Source organism: Sarcophilus harrisii, chromosome 6 (genome assembly GCF_902635505.1).
Source record: "Sarcophilus harrisii chromosome 6, mSarHar1.11, whole genome shotgun sequence".
Taxonomy (NCBI): Eukaryota; Metazoa; Chordata; class Mammalia; order Dasyuromorphia; family Dasyuridae; genus Sarcophilus; species Sarcophilus harrisii.
The window spans coordinates 143,675,078-143,699,260 of record NC_045431.1 but is presented as its reverse complement, the minus strand read 5'-3'; the positions used below and the strand labels follow the sequence as shown (position 1 = coordinate 143,699,260).

The window sequence follows — 24,183 nt, the reverse complement described above, 5'->3', positions numbered from 1 at the left end:
AGGTTCAGATCCTGCTTCTGATATAGTTTGTGTGACCTTTGCCAAATCAGTTAACATCCCCAGATTTGTTTCCTTATCTATAAAAAAGGATTCAGACCAGATGACACCCAAGGTTCTTTTTAGTATGAAACACAATGGAAATCCAATTGTGGCAAGTAGCAGCAGATAGGGATATTTAGTTTAAAGCTATGTTAATGTCAATCAGTTTGTTGTTTGAAAATAATTATTTTTGGTGTGTGATTACAAGATCAGCCCACATTAGTACCTATGAGAGAACTCAGCAGCTTTTATTTTATTTGTACATTGAAGGCATTGAACCAAATGACCTCCGAGATGCCCTTAAGCTCTAGGTCTGTTATCATAAGGACTAAGCCAGATAACAGATAACAGACATCAGTCATTTGCAAAGGTCCTTTGGAAAGAGAGGTTTCAAATTTCATTCCACCAGACTGTTTAACTTGCAAAAGCTGCTTATTTCTTGGGATGGCAGAAAAAATTTTAGCTTAACATCTCAAAAAGATCGGCTTTGAATTTCACAGAATGGTGGGCAGTATTCTTAGGGGAGTTTAAGCATAGAGTAGAGCCTGGAAACCAGGGAATGAGATGCATGTAACAAGCCAGGAACCATTTGTTTTATATTTGTTTGTATAGGTGTCCACACAGTTGTACAGCACAGTGAGGATTCCCTCAGCATTTGCAGGTGCTTTCCAAGACCTCTGAGTCTTTTGAAAAGAACCTATAGAATCTGAGTCCTTTTTTGGCTCAAATCAAGAGAATTGGATAAGATTTTGATGTAATGGATACAATGATGAACTCAGGCTGAGAAGACCTGGGTTAAAAATCTCGCTTCTGACATTTATTAGTCTTGTGACCATGGATAAGCCATTTAAGTTCCCTTAGTCTAATTCCTTATTTGTAAAGCAAGAGGGATGGCTAGACTAGCTAGACAACCCTGTAGCTCCCTTCTAGCTCTTTTAAGTTGCCCTAGACTCAAAGAGATCAATGACGTCTGCCACTTGTTCATCAAAAGTGCTCTTGGTGGGTATGGGGAGTCTGATTTTCATTTAAACTTAGACAGGTGGGGTAAGATAGGTCAGAATTAACCCTCAAATTTAAATAAAACAAAATAACTCCAACATTCTATGACTTTTGAATGTGGCGTAACAGGCTTCTATTTGGTCCTTTTCTTTGAGTGCACTAAGATAATGATGTGAACTAGGATGCACAGTACTCACCTGGAGGTGAGATCTCTTTTTAAAATAGAAATATTCGAGACAATGCTATAATTTTCAGACATAGCTGATGAGCAAGAAGCAAAAGTCATCCTTCTAAACAAACCAAGGAAACAAAGTTGGTGAGACTAATTATGTACAAAATCCTCTGGCACAGAAAACCCTTCCTAACCTAATCCCTCTCCCCGACCATAGGGCCAGGCTTTCTTTATACCTTAAACCCTCATTTCACCATGTTCTCTTGGATCTAATGACTCTTGCCTCCTGGCTGTTCCTTAAACAAGGCACTCTATCTTCAGAATCTGGGAAACGTCTCTGGCTATTTATCCCCTATGTCTAAAATGTTGTCCCTCTTCATCTTTACCTCTTGAGTTTCGTCAGGGATTTCTTGAAGTCCCACATTCTACAGGAAAATTTTTCCAATTCCTTTTAATTAGTGTCTTCCCTCTGACAATTATTTTCTATTATTCACTTTGTAAATAACCTATGTATTTGTCTGCTTATCTTCCCCATTATATTATGAGCTCCTTAAGGGCACAATTATCTTTTGCCATTTCTTGGCATTGCAGTGCCTGGCAGATAGTAGGCATTTAATAAATTCTTAATGACTAACTGAATTGAAAAGATTAAATTTGACTTAATAAATAAATTTAATTTAATAAATTTAATAAAATTAAATGTAATTAATACCAGAAAAGTTCTCATAGAAGAATCCAGTTTTTCAAGAATTCCTGTCCAGCTTTAGAATTGTGTTTCTACCCCCATGGAGAGATCACGAAAGCATTTATGCATAATTTGGAGCCCATTTTATTTGAAAAGCTGGATTACTATGGTGCCAGATATCTCCAAAACACTTTACCCTTTTGGAGTCTCAATTTCCTCATCTTGAAAATAATGGGGCTACTAGACAATCTTGAAGATGCTTTAACTTTATAAAACTTTAATGGGGCCAGGTATGGTGGTCGTGGTAGTGAAATCCCTTTCTTTATGTGGCCAAGTTTGGAAGATGAAAAGAGTCACATGGGGCAACCAACCCCTCAGCCTGCTATTTGTTTGTGTATTTAACCTTACCACTCTTAAATGTGTGGGTAACCCAGGTCTTGTTTATTTTCTCATTAATTTATAAGATTTTAACATAGCAATTGGTTAAATTCAACTCCCCTCCCCAGCCTCAAATATTCTTTATTTAATAAACCCGAGAAGCCCCTTTTTCCAATAAATTATTCATATCTAATTATTAAATCCCTTAATCTCATCAATTAAAATATTAAAATTTCTAAATGTACTATTTATTAATAATGAAATTAAGGGCAGCTGGGTGGCGCAGTAGATAGAGCACCAGCCCTGAAGTCAGGAGAACCTGAGTTCAAATCTGCTCCCAGACACTTAACACTTCCTAGCTCAGTGACCCTGGGCAAGTCACTTAACCCCAATTGTGAAAGGGAGAGAGGGAAGGTGGGAGGAAGAGAGGGAGAATAAAAGGCAGGTAATTGATTCTATTTATTTAACTGTGAGAATGATCACAACCAAAATTACCTTGTAACCAGCACCGTAACTGTAGTTGGCGTCTTCTGGAAACTCTGTCCTATCCCTCAGTTTCCTCAAAGCTCTAAGCAAAATCTCTTCTTAAGAATTTTCTTCTGTCACTGGTCCTAACATTCACATGTCAGCTGGTTAACGGTCTTTAAACACACACCAGGTTGGCAATACAGCTTACACTATCTACTTAACTCCACTCACTGCCGTACAAATAGCTTACTCATCTAAAGAAGAAGTCTCTTTTAGGCAACTACTTTTTAATTCCTGGGACTTAAGAGAACTGTTCATCAAAGATGATTTGATAATGGGGACCACGGGAAGAGATCCCTGAGGTTCTTTCTAATTTATGATTCTGTGATTCAAGGCAAAGGATGGATGGCCCTGTTTAAGGGCCACAGTAATAGGAATTATTTGGTTGTAGTAGATAATTTCTGAGGTTCTTCCAATTCAAATCCTATATTAGGGAATAGGTGTAAGGTACAATTTCTGTATTTTCCCCTCTGTTTCAGAGGGCCCTGTTTTGAGGCTTTAGCTACAGTGCTTTTCACTAAGATTAATTATATAACAAAAAGAAACATTTTCCTGAACCCTACTGAAGTATATGTAGTTCAGTAAATTAATCAATCAGCATAGTCTATAAAGGTGGGGTGATATAGCAGCAAACCCTGCAAGTCACAAAACCTGGGTACAAGTCTTGGCTCACTATTTTGTCACCATGTGAACTCGGACTAATGATTTCTCTTCGAATTTATTTTCCTTCAGAAAAAAGGAAACAGGCATTTATTAAATGCCTATATATTCCAAATCCTGTGCTAAGTACCATGCAAATATTATCTCACTTGATACTCACAACTACCCTAGAACGTATTATCATCCCTTTTGCAACTGAGGCAGACAAAAACTAAGTGATACGGCAAGGTAGTACCTCAAGTCTCATAAGAACTCAAGTTTTACTGATTCCAATTTCAGAGTTCTATCTACTTGTACCACCAAACATGGGTTGGATTTGATGAACTCTCATAATTTCTTCTAATTCCTACATAATTTGATTCTATGACTCAATGGAATTAGTACGTATAGGTAGCTTATTATAGTATGGATTTAGATATGCAATATATATAGTAGGGAGGACCAATTTACTAAATAAATGTATCAAATTATGCTGATTCAGTTTGATATTATTAGTAATTAATGTATTTATTATCAATAAAATTTATATATTGATATGGTCAGCTTCTAAAAACAAGAATTCTTAACCAGGGATCTGTAAACTTGTTTTTAAAAATATTTTGATAACTGTTTAAATAGATGTTTCCTTTTCAATCCTATATATTTTATTTTGTGCATTTAAAAATGTTTTTCTGTGAAGCAACAAAGAGATCCATGACAGCTAAAGGATTAAGGACTCCTGCTGTACACAGCAACATTACTAATATCTTCCCAAAATGACAATAAATGTTGGTATCGTCCAACACAAGGAAAGGAAATAATAAACCACAGAAGCCACTTCTGTGGGGGATACCAAAGTTGTCTGTGAACAGCCAAGAGGCTTTTCCATCTTGTGTGGGACTTAACTCTTTGAATTAGGTTTGCTTTAGAGTCAGAAGCCAAGTTCTGCCCCTAAGTCATCCCAAAGAGAATGTGTTCTATACTTAGCGTTTGCTGTCTTGCCCCCCCTTGATGGCCCATTGTGGGGTTTTATAACCACTTCTGAAAGAGCTCATCCTTAAGTTTGACCTTTCTATTTTCCAGCTTGGAGAGAGGTATTGGGGAAGAAGGAGCCATCAAGAGTCAGCTGAGACAAGGAAAACCACCTGGGGGTTTTTGAGTGACTTGCAAGAGTTTCAAAGTCATCTGTTGCAGGTGGGAGTGGAGAGTGAACAGAAGGAAAGACACCAGGGGTGCAAGATCTAAATCACACACACATTCTCTTTTTATTACAAGGCTCAAAGAGAAAGAACAGTTTAGGAAGTACTGCTTAGGAAATGAATGGTGGGCTGGCTCCTGTGTTTCCTATACAGTCTTCCCTCTTACCCAAGCCTTCTGTTCCTCAGTCTTTACTCTTAATTCCATCAAGTTCTGTTACAAGGGTATTCAGAAGGACACTGTGGGAGAGATGGTCTGAGATTCCACAAATAACACAAGTAGCTAAGTAATACAGATTACCAGAGGATGGTTTTGTACATCAGAAATGTGCTATAATCACTTTCCTCACGTGGAAGAGAGCCCCTCTTAATGTCAGTGTGAAAGCCAGCCCAGCACTGAGCATCGGGCTATTGCTGACAGGATCGGTGGGTGCAGGGAGCCAAGTCAGTGCCATTTGGAGATACTGCAGTTAAGAATGCAAGCCACAGGGACAGCCAGGTGGATAGAGCCCCAGCCCTGAAGTCAGGAGGACCTGAGTTCAAATCTAGCCTCAGGTACTTAACACTTCCTGGCTGTGTGACCCTGGGCAAGTCACTTCACCCCAATTGCCTCAGGAAAAAAAAATGTAAGCCACAGGGTCAAGTGTAAAGCACTAGGATTTTATTTGTTAGCTCTAGGTACCATGACTTTGACATTAATAGGCAAGACCAGTGAATGAGCAGCAACACGTTTCTTTTGTCATTGTGCTTCCAAAGCACCAAAAATGGAGCTATTTATTATTAATATTATCATTATTTTTACTATTTCATCCTATCTTCCACACACTAGACAGATCTTGCTGTGTACAGGATTGTTTCTATTTTATCAGTAGGTTATTATGCAGTTTATGGGGAGCAAGGAGGCTGTCATGTAGTACCACATTTACATCATTAGAGGATTACAACATGCACATTCTACTGATGGGACTCGAGCCACAAGAATACAAGTAGAACGATAATGGGCAGAGACTGGTCCAGACAGGATCACGTTCACACCAACTACGGGTTGAGAAACCTTATTGGGAAGGTACCTACGGCAGTTCTTCCATTGGTGTGGGGACATTACACGCATGCACGAGTGATACAGTGGAGGACGTGGCAGGAGCTGCAGCTGGACGGAGGACAGAGGTGGAGGCTGGGGCGCTGGGCGGCGGGTGGGGACCGTTCTCAGCTGTCCACAGCCAGCCTCTGCTCTGTGAGGGAGGCCTGCTGCGCGACCGTTTTGTTCTCGTGGCTGCGGAGTTTGGATACAATTTCTAGAAATGCCAAACTCTGTACCTCCTTGTGAAGGGTTTCTGGAAGAGAGAATTAAGATGAATTAGGACTGAATCTCCACTGACTGTTACTTGGACAACAAGACATCTCCCCGCCCCGACGTAAGTGCCTCTGACAGAAACCGTGCACTTTCAGTGCCTTCAGGTGATAACACAGAGGGCATCCTAAAGTTTTCTTTGGAAGGAGGAGCTGTGGATCCTTTTCCTACTGATGCTGATTATAGCTCCCTTTATGCCTCAGTCATCAAAACAATCATTGCCTGATGAAGTAGAGTTTTCTGGTGATGAGCTTCCTTCAAGTGCTAGCCAAAAACTCACCCGCTCTAGGAAGCCTCTCCCATTCCCCTTCCCTCCATTGATTACAGTCTCTCCAATTGATCTTTGTCTATGGCTTGTCTGCAACTCCCACTCACCCTCCCTTAGACTGTGAACTCCTTGAGAGCGGGAACTGGCTTTGCATCCCCAGATTTTAGCACAGTAAGAGCTGAATAATGAGTGAGGGTAGGTTTCAAGTGACAGATGTTGAGCCATTAATCGAAGCCTTGCCAGTGTGGTAGGCCCTGGCCGAGACTGTGATCCACTGGGCTAGTGCTGAAATTCAGGGCCACCTTCATACTAATCCGGAGTCAACAGAGCAATCTGCAATAATAATAGTTGTCCCAAACCTTAGGATCATAGGGCAGAGGATCTTAGTGTGCTATCTAGAGTTCTTAACATCATTCATTATGTTGTAGAGCTTTTTTGCAGAGGGGTGAAGGTCCACTTTTCAGGAAAAAAATATTTTAAAATCACTGAATAAATCTTAACTTTCAAAGGTTAGTGAAAATAAAAGTACACTTCCCTCTTCCCCTTCCCCCGCTCCATTCAAGTTTATGGGCCACATGTTAAGACCCTCTAATCTAGTCCCATATTCTTTTAGGGATAAAAGCAGGTGTGGTGGAAAGTATGCTAGACTGGGAGTCAGGAAGTCAAACATTCAATTGCTGCCTAAGGCACATACATACAAATTCTGTCTGCCTCATTTTCCTCATCTGTAAAAGGATAATACTAATACCTAGTTCACAGGGATCTGCTAAGGTTCAAATGAGATGTAATAGGTTACTTTATCCAATCCTCATCACACTTCTATGTAGTATACTGCTCATGTTACTAGTCCTATTTTACAATTTTGACTTAGGGCTTATCCAAAGTCACAGATCTCCTAAGTGGAAGCAAAGACATGCAGCCAGATTGTCTGACTCCAAATTTTGTACTTTTTTCACTATTATATATTGTCTCCCCTCCCACAATGACTAAAAGAGACTGAAGTGCCCTTTGGCCACAATCATCATTAGATAGCTGAGGTTAAGTGTAAACCACAATACACACACACACACACACACACGCACACACACACACAAGGTTCTTTCCACAAAAGCCCATGTCCAGATAAATCATGACACATGAGGTGGCCCCGCATTCTTGCAAGTGCTGGCAAAACACCATTTCTGACAGGTTCTCCATGAAGCCACCAAGATGACTGAGCATAGCATCAGCTACTGTGTTTGATGTCTGAGGCCCCATTCTCCAGCAGCTTGGCTCCTAGGAGCTGAATTCTTTGGCTATAGTAACATACAAATGCAAAATGACAGCTACCTTCCACTTCTGCAATGATGGGGTTAGAGAGATGCCAAAAGGAATAGAGGCTGTTAAAGCTCATACATATTTGATTCCATTAGAAAGCATATACCTCAGGGAGACCGTTGATAAGAAAGTTCCTAAAGACACCAAAATAATTTATAGTAGCACTTTTGTGGTAACAAAGAACTGGAAACAAAGGAGATGTCCATTGACTGGGGAATGGCTAAACAAACTGTTTACATAAATGTAATGAAATATTACTGAGTTGTAAGAAAAGAATAGAGAAAAGCACGTAAAGATTTGCACAATGTAGTACAGAGTGGTTTAAAGCAAGAAATCAAAACACACAGGAACTACAAAAGTGTAAATTAAAATTAATCAAAAGTGAATGTTTTGAAAATACAAAGAAAAAGCTCCAAAGAAAAGCCAAAGAAAGTGTCTTCAACTTGTCTCCTTTGCAGAGCTCAAAAGCATGAATGTGATGTAGCACACTGCCCTTATTTTCAGAATGTTTTGATTTAGTAATCAGTTAACTGGTTTTTTGTTTTCTATTTTTCTTTAACAATTTTATTACTAGATGGTATCTTCCTGGGAGAGGCAAGAGGGATTTTGGGAAAAAATTGTGGTGCTAAGAAAGAAAAAAACCCCTACTAGATATCAATAAGTATTTTAAAAAGAGAATCATACAGACTTTAGGCCATGTACAAAAACCAAGTTATTGGTCATCTAAAGATAAGCACTTTGTTTAATGGCATCAACAGCTGATTTACTATTAAAGGAACCAAACCATAGCTAAAGAGAAAGTATTTCTATAGATGGAACCCAAAGAATGAAAGAAACTTCAATCAGATAGAAGAATACATAGCTCACAAGTTCTCAAAAAGATCAAGATTTTATTGTGCACCCAAACACACCCACCAAAAAACCCTCCAATTCATGCATTGTCCTTATGTGTGTATAAACATTTTCTTCAAGAAAAATGTTAGAAGGCACTAGATATAATAAGGAACAGAAATTATAAAACAAATCTGAAAATGAGTCTATCATATCAAATAGGAAACTTGAGGTTGCTAACACGGAAGATATTTCAGAATTGTCTGCAATCACATCACTGACTAAAACAAAAGTCCACACGAACATCAAATATAAAACATAAGAAGAAGAAAAAGACATTGTATTTATACCAGTACCGATCCAATCTATTTTTAAAAATCTGAAAAATGGGAAACAAATAAAAAGAGATACCAACAGTCAACTCTCACCACTGCAAAATAGTCTTCAAAACAAGGAGGACTAAAGAACAGAGTAACTACTTAGGGGACACATATCTACATTTAAATTTTTTTTTATCAAATCTTGGCCATGCAAACTGAGACAAAAATTAAAAATGGCCCTCAATATTGTGTGCCATCTTTCTGCTACTGGGATGATAGTTGTAGGCAAAGGGGCACAGAGTGTTTAAGAATTACACTACTTTTTGACCATCAGCAAGTTTTAATTTGAATTTTGGTATTTCAAAATTGGTAATTCAAATAGCAGTGAGTAGACATTGCTGCTGGAGGACCTAAATTTTATCAATTTTCACATTTTTGCTATAAACAAAATCAGAAGAAGCAAGCTGCAGCTAAATGGAAGGATTGTTTATAGGTACATTTCAGAAACACAAAGAAAAGGGTAGCAGAAAGCACTTTACTGCATGCCCCTAAAGCTATAATAAATGGTATTTCTTGATTTATTTGGTGATCATATATTGTAGTATTAGTGATAAATGTTTGTAAAAAAAAAAAATCATAAAAATATTTGCCATTTCTGTACCAAAAGTTGCAGTGGATGAATTGATAGAGAAATTCCATAAAGAATTCGGTAAGACTTTCTACATCAAATCAATATGCACTATATTACTTTACTTGTTGACTTCAATGCAAAGGAATGAAGACGTTTTAGGCTGAATAAAAATATATGGGCAAGTTTGGTTCAGATTAAAGAAAGGAAAGAAACCAAAGGCTTGTCAATCATACAAAAGTCTCATACCTCTATAGGATGAACATGTAAAAGAAAGAAAGAAATGGTAGTTGCTGGACAAAGTTAATCAGTATTATCACAAAGAATGAAAATGAATATACTTTAACAGATAGTATATCTTATGGATATATGGGAGGTACTGTGGAGTCATTTTTTCAACAGTCAACCCATTAACTCAGCCTAGCTAAGATCAAATTTATAACAAGTAGAAACAATATTAATGAGATAAAAAAAGTAGGGTGAAAAAATTAAGAAGATTTAATTCTGAATTAAGCTATTCAAAGTTAAAAAAAGAGAAAAGAACAACAGAAATGAAATATAATAATTTCATCCATAAATTAATGTGAATTAGTTGCTACAACAAAGAGACCCAAAGACACCAGAAAGCACCTTAGTTATCAACCATTTAACTTTTATTATATATTAATTTCTCTCTTTGTGGTTGCCAAAGGGAATACAGTTTTAGAATACACATTTTTTTTATAAAATCTTAGAAAGGACAATAGAAGATTATTAGCAACTTGTTTTATAAGTCAAAAAGCAGATTAAAGAAAATTTAGCAAGATAATGTAATATGCAATGTTATCTCAAGAACATCTTCAAGATGTAAAGAGAAAAAAAAGAATACAAACAGAAGAAAAATGGAAAAATGTGCAAAATCTTTTCAACAAACTTACTTTTCTATCAAGGATAGTAAAATCATTACTTGGATCTCAATTTCACAATCCCTGAGATAGTGGAAGTAGAAATGGCACCAAAGAGAACAAAGCTGAGGAAAACAGTCAGATTGGATCTAGTTTACATAGAAGAAATATGTGCTGGAAGCAATGCAACTATGAGGGGAGTAAGGGATTGATATACAAGGTATCTAAAGGAAGGAACGATAGTAAAGTTATGTAGGAAAATATCTCAAGTATGTTAATACTCAAGAAAAACTAACTTGAGAATAAGCCTTTATAGATCTATATGCCAATTCTCCCATCTTATCACAAGGATTGAAGGCAACAATGATAAGGTTATAAAGAGAGAAGAAATCAGATTTTGCAAATGATATTCAATAATGGACCATAGATATATCTCACAACTGATTAAGAAATATAGAAAATAGCAGAAAGTACCATGCTTATTGTTCAGTGATTATGGAAAAGCTTTTGATTTAGTAGAACAAAATGCTACTTTTAGGCTCTGATCATTTAAGATTTCTTGGAAGAAGCAACAACAGAAATAACTTTGCTTAATAACTGCAATAATTAGGAGAGGTATAAAACATAGAGATATCTGACTGTCAAAAGTATTTGCCACTGCTCTGGAGATCTAATGCAGAGGCTAGTCCAAGGAGAAATTTCCTATGGATGGTGAAGAACTCCAGATGTTCCTGTTTGTACATAACACCGTGTTGATTGCATCAAGTCCCAAGACATGGCAGAGCCTCATGAATGAGATCTGTAAGCACTCAAAAAAGTTAAGCCCACCCATCCATCCATAAAAGACAAAAATGGATGGAAACTTTACCCAGTTTCGACATAAATTTGAATGTATATCCTATAAAGCTAAATACATATACCTAAGACCAATAATACAACTGGGCCCATAGTTGGGGAGACTGCTTTTCAGAAACTGCAAAACACTTACTGTCCCCAAAGTTCCCATAATTTTATGAGCAACATTTTAGTGGAATTATATGGCAGTGAGACCTGGAATACCATTGCCTAGAAAGAACTAAAGATGGCCACTTGGAAAAGTGAGGATGAGCAAACAGTAATATGTACTCAAAAAGGAGCTCCTCAGAAGTACAGGAGTAAAAGAGGGTGGGAATGAAAGAGAAGATAGATTGGTTATGCAACAATGCAACAAATGCAAAAGATGCCTGGTGGATGGCTAGACTGCCTCTCTGTCACCCTTCAGACAGTATAAGTAAGAAAATAAGAAAGGCCTCCAGTGGAGGTAGACCCCCATGGTGAACTTTTGAGGAAACAGGAATGAAAATCACACAAGGTAAAGAAGAACAAATAGGAGGCAGAGCTAAGATGGCAGAGTTAAGGCTGTGCTCTTCCCCAAATTGCTCCAAATTCCTTTAGATAATGACTCTAAAATTTTTTAGTGTCACAATACACAAAAACATGGAGTAAAATGATTTTCCAGCCGATGACAACCTAGAAGGTCAGCAGGGAAGGTGTGTGGCATTACGATGGGAGTCCGGCCTGCAATCCCGGTGCAGGCCCAGCAGCACAGCCCAACCTCAGCCTCAGCAAAGAAGGAACAGACCTAGGGGGCTCTAAATCAGCGGCAATGGCCACTGACCTCTCAGGCCAGATGATTTGGAAGGTCAGCAGGGTGAGAGGGCCTTGGGAAACCAGCAAACCAGGAGTGGGCCTGAGTAGGTGGTGGCAGCTTCCAGAAGCCTCAACTCATAAGAGGTCTCTTCATTAGCACAGATGAAGGGCTCTGTTGCTTTAGTATCCTGGGTCTCACAGCCACAGTGGGCAGCGATCCCCTCACAGCTTTAGGGCAGACAAGAGGGCTTGTGGTCCAATTCCCAGAAGGATCTGAGAACAGCTGCACAAACTCCTGAAGCTTGGAACAGGGCACCGTCCACCCTGGAAACAGAGCCCTACTTTGACAAAGAGTTAAAAGCCAAGTAATAGGCCAAGAAAATGAGTGGAAAACTGAAAAAGTTTCTGACCACAGAAAGCTACCATGGTGACAAGGAGGACCAAAATATACACTCAGAAGAAGATAACAAAGTCAAAGATCTTACATCCAAAGTCTTTTGAAAATCATGTGAAAGAGATAGAGGAGAAATTAGGAAGAGAATTTAGAGTCGTCAACAAGGAAATACAAAAAGCTAATGAGGAGAAGACTATTCTAAAAAGCAAAATTGGCCAAATAGGAAAGGAGGTACAAATCTCACTAAGGAAAACAATTCCTTAAAATTTAGAATTGAGCAAATGGAAGCTATTAACTCAAAATGAAAACACCCAAGAATATTATAGCCAAATTCCAGGATCCCTAGGTGAAGGAAAAAATATTGCAAGCATTCAAAAAGAAACATTTCAAATATAGTAGAGCCAAAATCAGGACACACAAGATTTAGCCACTTCTACGTTAAAAGGACTGGAGAGCTTGGAATATGATATCCCAAAGAGCAACAAAGCTAAGATTCCAAACAAGAATCACCTACCCAACACAAATGAATATAATCTTTTGGAGGAAAGGATGGAAATTCAGTGAAATAAATGAGAGGATTTTTAAGCATTCATAATGAAAAAGCCAAAGCTAAATACAGGATTCAGGAAAAGCATAAGGAAGTAACCAGGCAAATGATGTGAAACTTAAGCTTTATTTGTTTACATTCCTACAAGGGAAGATACTTATTATCATTAGAACTTTTTCATTATTATACCATATACACACATACACACACGCACACGCACATATATATGTGGAGTATATATTTAGATCGAGGGCACAAATGTGACTTGAGTATAAAGGAATATGTAAAACAATAGAATTAAGAAGTGAAAGAGGAATGTATTGGGATAAAGAGAAAGGGAGAAGTGGAATGGTGAAAATTATCTGCCATAAAAGAGGCAAGAAAAAGCTTTTACAGTGGAGGGGAAGGGAAGGAGAAGGGAACCTTACTTTCATCATGACTGAGTCAAAGAGGAAATACTACACACACTTAATATAGGTATAGAAATCTATCTCATCCTCCAGGAAAATAGGAGAGGAATGGGATACAGGAAGGAAAGGAGTGTGATCAAAGAGAGAGCATTTTGGGGGAGGAAGTGGTCAGTAGTAAAACACTACTAAGAGGCACGGGTGAAAGGAGAGAGAGAACAGAAATAGATGGGGGTGGAGGGGAATACAGTTAGCAATAATAATTACAAAAAGAATTTTGAAGCAATTATCTCTGCTAAGGAAGACCTCATTTCTCGAAGATTTAGAGAACTAAATCAAATTTATTAAAAATAAGAGCCATGTCCCAACTGATAAATGATCAAAAGATATACTATACTCAAAGGGCTACAAAATCATGCATATCCTCTGACCTAACAATACCACGTATCCAAAAAGATTTAAAAAACAGAAAAGGACCTATATATACAAAATAGTTATAGCAGCTTTCTTCTTAGGGAAAAAATAATGTAAATTGAGAGAACAGTCATGAATTGGGGAATAGCTGAATAAATTGTGGTATGTGATTATGATGGAATAGTATTGTTCTAGGGAAATGATGAATAGAATGCTCTCAGAAAAACCTGGAAGTCCTCCATAAACTCAAGCAAAATGAAATGTGCGATGTACAAAGTAATAACAAAGTTCTAGGATGATCAGCTGTGAATGGCTTTGCTATTCTCAGCAATACACAATACAGATCCACACCTACGTACTCTGAAGGACTTATGGTGAAAAATGCTATCAATTCCTAGAGAAAGAACTGATTGTGCTGGAATATAGATTGAAGCATTCTCATTCATTTTCTCTCTCTCTCTCTCTCTCTAGATCTACGGTTTCTTTCACAACATGATTTTATGGAAAGGTTTTATATAACTTCACATGTGCTTTCTTAATGGGAACTGGGTGTGGGGAAAAGGGAGAGAATCTGGAAAAAAATGTTTTAAACAAAACTTGTGAAAAATATATTTTTTTTTTTAAAAGAGAGGAATTAATGGTTTAAGAACTGCATTTTTGGAGGTAATTCCAAAATCAAAGAGATCACAATCCATTGAAATACTAAGTATAAAACCTTTTTTGCAGATATTCTTCCTAAAAACATAAGAAGGAACAAGCAGACTTCCACAGATGGTTTTCTGTAACAGATCCTCTATAAAAGAGTTATGGGAAGACATGGACAGAAATGTTATTGGAAGGAAGTAGAAAAATTGGGAATCAAAATCTGAAGGCAGCTAGATGGTGCAGTGAATAGAGCACCAGCCCTGTAGTCAGGAAGACCTGAGTTCAAATCTAACCTCAGACACCACTTTCTAGCTGTGTGACCTTGGGCAAGTCATTTAATCCCAACTGCCTCAGGGGGGAAAACTGTCTTGACAATTGGGGAAATTGGAGAAAAAACTAAAATATTATTTTAAAAAAATGCAGGGATGATTTAACATAAGGGAAACTATTAACATAATTGATTAAACAACAATAAAGGTTAAAATCACATATCAATAGATGTAGAAAAAGCTTTTGATAATGTACAAAACTTACTTCCATTAAAAATACTTAGAAGTACTGGTCTAAATGCATTTTTCTTTAAATTGACAAAAAGCAATTAATCCAAAACCATTAGCAAGCATTATTTGTAATGGGGATAAGCTAGAAGAAATCAGATTAACCACATAATAACTAAACATTTCAACATCATTTTATTTTTGCACTTTTTAGTGACTCTTATTTTTCCCTCTAGGTTTCTTATTCCCTTTTCTCCAATTTAATTCTCACTATATATGTAAACAAAAAACTAAAGGTATGGCTCCTAAGTCTATTACATTTTTGGGTGTCTGAACAAAGTAAAATGAGGTCAGGATTCAGGAAACCTGGGTTTTATCCCTCTTTGCTATTTACTAACTTTGTAACTTTCTTCTTTCTGGACTCAGTGTCCTTATATTTGTAAAATAAAGGGATTTGATTATCTCTAAATTGTCTTTCTATTTCTATTTCTAGATAGTCTAGTCTTTCAGCTCTAAATCTTATCCTTTGATACTCTAGCCTATATGCCAAGTAGTTCCTAAAGTCCTATAAATGGGACAGATTAGATAGATGACAGCCACTAAATCACAGGATTTAAGTTAGTAAATCATCTGCATCAACAAGAGAAATCCATACAGGGAACATGCCATAGTTTTCCACAACTTAGATTTCTTTCCCTTTTAATTAAATTCACTGAGCTTTTCCTAAGTGTCCTTTTCTGTTCACTGTACTACTCAAGGTACTGAGGATATGAAGATGGTACCAATTTAGTAAAAGTAACACAAGTAAAAAATACTTGAGAAAAAAAGCTGGGAAGATGTCACAGAGGAAATGGCACTACAGCTTGGGCTCACATCTGATGTTTTCAAGAGCTACATTTATTACCTGCCTGGAACCAGCCACCTACATGGAGGAAGACATACACTTTTTAAAACATCAACAATCTAGAAGAGGTGCTAAATGTGAGAAGTACTGTAGGAGTCAAGGTACTAAAAAAGGAATTCAGTGGCTGTAAATTCTAATCTTGGACATCCTGGTATCTCTCTGGATGGAAGCCACCTTTGATATCTTCCTGTGTACCCATGTGGCCCTGTGTAAGTAGGCCAAATGTCCTTAGAGGGAAGCTCTGAGCAACATTGACTACAAATGACATATAAAAATGCCAATTGTGATTTCCAATACAGTATTTTCCTTGGATAATGGTTCTTTAGACAAGCACTGAACATTGTTTTTATATCTAAGAGACATACTGGAGCTAAGCTGTGTTAAAAGAAAAAGTTGCTCATTATTTTTATTTAACATTGATTTTACACAGCTTTGGCTATTCACGAACAGTTTTCAGAGCCTTCAAAAATTACATTAAAAGTGTTTTGAGGACATTATCATAACAAAAGTTATCCCATGTCACGCTCAACCACTGTTTAATGGAATCTTAAATCGAAAGTCACTGTTTACTCATACATATTTTATACTTAATTGTTACCACAAATCACACAGTAAAGAAAATATTTACCAGATCCCAGGAGAGCACAGATCAAGACCATGGAGTTATATTTTATTTCAGGAGCACTTCTCTCATCTGCTAACAGTCTATGTAGAATCTGCACAAGCTTTGCATTTTCTAGATCTTTCTCAGCAGTGACTAGAATAGAATACAAATTATGTGTTAAGTTACATCCTTTAAATGCCTTTTTCCCAACCTTGCTAAACATTTTTCTTCCTTTTTTAAGAAAAGCTTTATGAAATCTCCCAACATGACTATGACAAAAAACAAGAAGATGGATTATATGGCATTTATCTCAGATTCAATGAACAGAGGACTGGTTTAATTAAATATCTCAGTAGCTTAGTTTCATAATTCTCAAAACAGCACAATCTGAAGATAAAATGCTTCTTTATGTAAAATATTACTTTGAAAGACAAAGTATTTACTTGGTTAAAATAATCAATTCCATTTGAAAAGAGAGATCAAGTAAAAGATAGCTTATCTTTTGAGGAAAAAGGTCTCCTAAGTGATGAATCTGCACATTTAAAAAATTTTAAAAGAAGTTTTGAAATTTAATATATGAAAAAATGGTGCTAAATTTAGTCTGGTTTTAGCATTCTTGCAGTTTTTCTGAATAGAAAAACGTGACCAATAACAAATATGGCATTATGAAAATAAAGTCCCTACATGTTCAAGTTAGTTGATCACTAATAAGTCTTGGGAGATAGATATCTATCAGATGAGGAAACTGAGACCCAGAAAGAGTGAATAATTTAGTCCTGGATGCATAATAATAGTCGTTGTCAGAGTCAATATTCAAACCTGAATCTCCTCACTTCAGATCCATTGTTCTTCCCACTACATCATGCTACATCTCCCAGTATGGCAGCAGTTTTCTTTGGGTATCTACTCTCCTTGTGAACATTTTCAATGGCAAAAGAGTATACAGCGCCCTTTGAGCTGCTATTCCCAAACCCCATACATTTTAATGAAAGTTTCTTAAATCTTTTTTTTTTTGGAATCATGGACTTCCTGGAGAATCTGGTGAAAACTATGAATTCTTTCTCAGAAAAAGGTTTTTAAATGTATACAATAAAATACATACAATTACAAAGGAAACCAATTATACTGAAGTGCAGGTATCTATAAAATCCAAGTTCATGGGACTTGGAATGCATGTTAAAAACAATGCTGTTCTAATAACTTTCTCTTTTAAGTCTGCATTGTAAAAAATAACTCTCAAACGTTTTGTTCTCTAAAGCTCCACAGAACTTAACAGCAACAAAAAAAGTCTACTGTCATCTAGGGTACGTATATAGTGAGTGAAAATCTCCTTGAAGTGATGACCATTATTGACTTCTGTTTTCTCTTAGAAGGACAACTCATATTGTTAGAAAGCACCTACAACTCAGCATTAGAGATTAAGAAGTCCTGGGCAAGAAACTGAAACCTCTATAGGCATAGGCCTAATTCAGTGCTGCTGAGTGAAGGTAGTCAAGATGTGGGAAATGTACCTTTGACTAAATAGGGATTCTTAATTCGGGGTCTTTTTTAAAACTTAAAAAAACCCTGCTATTTCTTTTTTTCTTTTATTTGGGAGGGTGTGGTGAAGAGGAGGGAAGACAATTGGGGTTAAGTGACTCAGCCAGGATCATATAACAAGTGCCTGAATCAAGGGCCAACACTCTATTCACTGGCTACCTACCTGCCCAGCTAATTGTATTTCCATATAATTGTTTCCTTTGTAATTAGAAGCAGCTAGGTAGCACAGTAGATAGAGCACTGATCCTTGAATCAAGAAGACTCAAGTTCAAATCCAATTGCCAGGTAATTATTAGTCACTTAACTTTTGGTTGTCTAGATTTCTTCATCCAGTTAAAAAAAAAAAAAAAAAGGGACAACGATGTACTTACCTTCCAGAGTTGTTGTGAGGAAAAATAAGATCTGTATAAATATAATGATATTTATATAATAACTTTAAGACTTTGCAAATCTTATAGTATTATATAAATATCCTACTACATGCTTTATTTTTTACATTGAAAAATATTGTTTTGAAAATGTTACATAGCTAATATGGGAATTTCTTTTGCTTGAACATATATCTATTAATATTTCTTAGAAAGGTTTTTTTTTCCTCCTGAAGGGGGAGCAGAAAAGAGAGAGAACAAATTTAAATTAATTGAAATAAAATGAAAAAGAAGGCTTAAAAGTCTTTACCAGTAGCCACAGGGCTCCATGAAACAAAGGAAAAAGAAGCATGAACAATGAACACTGGACTTGAAGTTAGGAGACTTAAAAACTCTCACGTGTGTAATTCTGATCAAATAATACCTAATGTACCTAATGGTAAATCCTTCAAAAGGTAGAAGCATTAATGAAAAAAAGGATCTGTTATTCTTATCCTAATTTTCATCAATACGGAAGAACTGGGTGAAGGAAAAGAGATGAGATGCGTTGGGGAGAAAGGGAGTATTTTCCTTTTAGAATCTAAAGAAGATGGATAGTTTGATAGAGTCTGACATATACCTAAGATTTCTGAAGATCAGTTTCTAAAGAATTTAGAGAGAAGGGATAGCTAGGTCTTTATAAGACTAAAATACTACAGGAAACTGAAAAGAGGATGGAGAATTGGGAAACTCTTTAGAATAAAATTCTGAAGAGGCAAACAGAAACAATGGAAAGTTTGGTCCAAAAAGAAAGTTTGGACCAACTCACAATTTCACCCCAACTGTGTCAGTCTTCCCATACTCTCAACAGATATGCTTGGGTTTTACTTTGTTTCAAATCATTAATAAAAAAAGATAGAGAAATGTAATCTTTCACATGGCGATGGATAGTTTGTGATTCTTTTGAAAACTGTTTATGTGCTTTAAGTTTTTATGAGGGAATAAAACTATTTATAAGCTATTTATGAGGGAATAGCTCTTAGAGGCAGCTCAGTGGATAAGACGTGGAATCAGGAAGACATGAGTTCAAATTCAGACACAAAATTTATGTGACACTGAGCAGCCATTCAATCTGTTTGCCTTCATCCACTGTCTCCAGTAGCAAATGGCCAACTACTCCAATATCTCTAAGATATTAAGAAAATGTCATGGACCTTATAATTCATGGGATCATGAACATGACTGAACAACAGGGAGTGTCACAGGGCACAGAGTTACCAGGCTTGGAGTGGAGAACATCTAAATTCAAATTTGCTTCAGAACGACGACTCAGAGTAATCATTTAAGCTTTGTTTGCCTCAGTCTCTACTGTAAAATGGGGATTATAATAATACCTATCTCCCAGAGTTACTGAGAAAGCAAGTGAGATATCTGTAAAGTGCTTAATCCTACTTGGCACATAGTAGGTTTTATATAAATAAAGATGAAGATGAATGGTCTTTTCTATTTGTATTAACTGCATTTGTGTTATAGCAGAATTATGTGATGCAAAGATTTCCCCTCAATTGGCAATTTATCTTATTATCCCTGCAGTAGTTTTATCATTCAAAAGTTTTATGTATTCGAAACAAAACAAAACAAAAAAAACAAACCAAAAACCTTTTTTTTTTTCTTTCCTTGTTTGATTAGGAATTCTTCCTCCAACCACAATTAGGAAAGATAGATTCTTACATTCTTTCTTAATAAGGTCCTTGCTTAGCTAATCTCTTCCACTGATCTATTTTAACTAGTACCAAGCAGTTTTGATCATTATTGCTTTAAAACAGAGTTGGAGATCTGAAAGTCCTATCTTCATTCATTTATTTTTCTTGATATTTTAGATCTTTTGGCAACTAGATGCATAAAGTGCTAACCTAGATTTAGGAAGACTCAGACATCTACTAGTTTTATGATTCTGGGAAAGTCATCCAACCTTCTCAGATTCAGTCTCCTCAACTATAAAATGGAAACTTAGAGAGTTTGTTGTAATGATCAACTGAGATATCTAGAAAATGTTTTTGCAAGCCTTAATATACTATATAAGTATTAAATGTTATTTAAGTTTTTTCCTTCAAATGAATATTTTATGTCTATCAGCCACGAATCTGATTGAAAGCTTTAAATTGTAAAGGGGAGAAAAGAAGGGTGGGTATTTGTGTGTGTATTCATGAACATATATACAACACCCCTCCCTTCTTTCCCCCAAACTAAATCTGCCTCTCTTTACCTTTCACCCAAGCTTGTTTTGTATCCTGGCTGCAAGCAGAGTAAGTCTAGTCCCATGTGGCAAGCTTTTAAATGCTTAAATCTCTTCTCTGGATAAGAAAAGCTTCTCCAAAAGCTCCAAAACTTTTCCCTATCTCATCCTCCACAAAAGGCCCAAAATGATACTCCCCCCAAAGCATCAGCCTGACTATATCACTTACTTCCTCAACAAGCTCTAGCACCTCCCTGGCATTGCAAGCCCTTCACCCATGGTTTTCTCAGAACAGAATCTTTAAGTATCTTTAGAGTGGTGATGGGGAGGTTGGGAGTTGGGGGTGAGAAGGTAGTATCAGCCAATGGGTTATGCCTCAATGCTTACCTTTGGGGGAAAAATATTTCTCATATATTTAAAATGTCTACATAGACTACTTGCCATGAAGGAGAAAGTAAAGCCATTGGGGTAACTATTTTCTGGAGATCTCTGCACCCCTTTAATCCTTTCAAAAACAAAAATGATTCACTTACTTGAGTTCATCTTTGTTATATAGCTTGTACATGGTTTCAATAAAGTTTTATATATTGAATGCAGAACAATATAAAAGTTCATTGGTATGGACTCCCAAATACCTAACTTCGAGTGTTGTGGGACAAGGCTAGATAGGTAATAATTGGGAATCCTGATCACATAAAATCACTTTTACCTCTTTTTTGGACAAGGTTACAAGGCATATAGATCAACAGAGTGATGGAGACACAATTAATTTAGACTTCAGCCATCTGGCAACAACTGATATATTCTAGTGAGAAAGATGGAGAAATGGAGGTGCTTAGAACATGTATACATGCAGTATACAAGGATTGACTGACATTACAAAGCAGTCATCAATGCCTCAAGGTCAACTCATAAAGCAATTTTTCTTGAGCAAAGACATTTGGTTCAGATGTCGGCAAAGATCCTGCTTTTAGTTCACTCTTGATCTGAAAAACAGGTGGTAGAAAAGAAGAATTTGCTATTAGGTACTTACCTAATTCTAAAGCTGCTATTAGTGCCAGTGCAACAAGGGCTTCATTCTGCATTATTACATGTTCACTAGTTGCCATGGTTACTAGATGCTTTATACCACCATTCTGCACAATGGTTTTAATTACATCCTAAAATTTAAAAAAAAGTCACATAAATATTAAAAAGATTTACATTAAGCATAAATTAATTACATTATAATCAATCAACTTATTGTTTGCTGAATGGTTCTTTGACAGGATCCAGTATGAATCATTGCATTTAGCCATTAAAAAAATATATATTATTGGGGGAAACAGAAAAAGCTTTTTAGCTATAAATAAGTTTGTCAAATATGACAACTTAAATTACTTAAATGGAAAAGTAAAATCTTGAACTTCAAGACCTCTTATGTCAAAGCATCCATTTTAAGCAATGGACATGTCCAAAAATACCAAGCCAAATACATAAATATGTCTGCTGATCCAAAATGATTTTCCTTGATCAACCAAGGAAAGAATTGTGGAATAAAAGACTCGTCATTAATTAAATTAGTGGGTCCACCTATTTGATCTTAAGTGATTCCAGGTAAATGATCTCTTATTTAGTGACTTTTACTGAATGACTCCTTGGCTGGAGTTATATAAAGGAAATCATGTGTATCTGAAATATAATTATGTACTTAAACTAACACATATCCAACTTTTCTACTTCTCCCTGACCTATAAATACATGAGACCTACAACATAATAGGAGAGAGAGGCCATATTTGTTTCTTCTACTGCTCATTATTTTACCTGATCCCAGAAGGATTTTCAGGGTTTTATTTGTTTACTAGAGAAAAACTTTACCAAATGGAAGTATCTTCTAAGAGGCTTAATGACAAGACTTAAGGTTTATAACAAAAAAGAATCACAAGATTTTAGTTTTAGAAGTAGAAGAGGTCTAAAAAGTCACCTAACTCAGATCCCTCATTTTATAGATAAGAAAACTAAGGCTGAAAGATGTTAAGTGATCTGGCCAGAATCATATAACTAGCAAATTGTCAAAAGGGGCTCTGTTCCTCTGATTCCAAACCCAACAATCCTTCTATTGCAGCACCCTGCTGCTTCCCTGATCTGTACTAATGTTCTGAAAACATTTTGTTCTCTGGTGATTTAAATACACCTCCATTTTGTTTACACTATATTATTCAATGAGCAAATTATTTCTTCCTAAATAAAAGATCAGGTCCAGTTCAATACATAGCAAAAGACCACAACTTTCAAACTGGTAGACTCCAAATTCATGAGGTTCAGTTGCAGTTCTATTCTAATACCTAAGGGTGGAACCACAAACCAAGGCTTATCTTAGTTGTGTTTTTAGAGAGATTGATATTACTGCAAATATCTAGAATGAATATTGTTATCATGAAGAAATCATAGGGAAATATCTTCTTATGGGAAATGTTCCTTATGATGTCCCTTAGGAAAGTCAATGAAAAGCACCTGCTACACCCGAAGTGCTTGGTCACAGAATATTCTAATCACAACTTGGTCCTCTGTATTCTGCTAACTACAATACTTTTATCTCCCCCTACCTTTGTACTTTCTTGTCCTAACATTACATATATACACATATATTACAGTCTACTCATTGTTTGATTCTGCATCACCATGAATTTATCCTTTGTTTTCTCAATCCAGAGGTAAAACTATGAAGTGGCCAGTTATATTCCATGTGGGTAGACTGTAGGGGGAGAACAACATGAATGTAAAATCTGGCACACCCATGATTTGATTTTTCTCATGTACATAAATAATAAAAATGCCTTGGTTAACTCTGAAAAATGCACAACTGAATTAATTTCTTCCACATTAAGTCTTTTCCCCTGTCAGCCTCTTTGGAAAGTTGAGAAAATATTCTTTCTCAGGAAAAGAAAAATATCTCAGGGTACTGTATCATCAATGACAAGTTCATTTACTTGAAATATTGACACCAAAATCTTCAAATTTGTAAGTAAAGCATGGAAAAGGAAGTCAATGAAAAAAAAAATTAAGACACAAACAACTATGAGAAGTTCTACCTGCAAATTATTTATGCAAAGTCTTTTAGCCCACACCTCATATTCTATGGTTTGTGGTATATCCTGTAATATCTTTGGGGCAGGGGAAAGGAAAAAGAACCTACAAAGGAGCTTTACAGTTTTGAAATATGCCTAATGGAAAGCTCAAGGCCAAGCAAGATTAGTTTCCAGACTCTGCTCTTTGGGCTAGCTAAAATAACTGGTATGAGTTGTTAAGTATTTTTAAAAATTAACTTTTAAAATTTTCATTAAAAAAAATAGTAACAAGCATTCATTTTCTTTCCTTTCTAACTCCTCCTTGGGGGGGAAAGCGAGAAGCTTTTGTAACAAATGTGCACAGTGAAAGTCTTTCCTCTGTTTTCTCTTTTGACTCTCCCATAATTGAACTAGCAAGCACTTATTGAGCATGGCACAGTCCTGGGTGCTATGACAGATACAAAGATATAGAAGACTTATTTTTATAGAATTTATAATCTTACAGAGTTTTATCTACTTTGTACTTCAGAGTAAGGAAGATAAATCACAAACCAAATGCAATACCTATATGTAACATAATTGCAAGAGTCTAGCTCTGTATAGATTACCAAGCCCAAGGAAAACTCAAAATGTTTCGCATTAAATAGTATCTACATCAACAAAGTCAACTGTGTAAGAAGCAGCTCTGTCTCCAGAGTCTACAGAACCATAATCTATGTAAGGGTGTACATAGGGG

General features: G+C 36.3%; 2 protein-coding genes across 8 annotated transcripts in view; one reads left to right on the top strand and one right to left on the bottom strand.

The window, feature by feature from the left end:
* Positions 1 to 5,119, top strand: part of TSPAN5 (tetraspanin 5) — a 203,657-nt gene extending 198,538 nt beyond the window's left edge. For both annotated transcript variants that reach the window (XM_031941860.1, XM_023505761.2), the window contains exon 8: positions 4,524 to 5,119. In XM_031941860.1, coding sequence (XP_031797720.1) covers positions 4,524 to 4,685 — 162 coding nt within the window. In that variant the 3' untranslated portion in view covers positions 4,686 to 5,119. The remainder of the gene's footprint in view (positions 1 to 4,523) is intronic.
* Positions 5,120 to 5,275: 156 nt separating this feature from the next.
* Positions 5,276 to 24,183, bottom strand: part of RAP1GDS1 (Rap1 GTPase-GDP dissociation stimulator 1) — a 208,989-nt gene continuing 190,081 nt past the window's right edge. For all 6 annotated transcript variants that reach the window (XM_031941855.1, XM_031941854.1, XM_031941858.1 and 3 more), the window contains 3 exons: positions 21,432 to 21,558; positions 16,301 to 16,429; positions 5,276 to 5,970 (listed from right to left, as the gene is read on the bottom strand). In XM_031941855.1, coding sequence (XP_031797715.1) covers positions 5,843 to 5,970; positions 16,301 to 16,429; positions 21,432 to 21,558 — 384 coding nt within the window. In that variant the 3' untranslated portion in view covers positions 5,276 to 5,842. The remainder of the gene's footprint in view (positions 5,971 to 16,300; positions 16,430 to 21,431; positions 21,559 to 24,183) is intronic.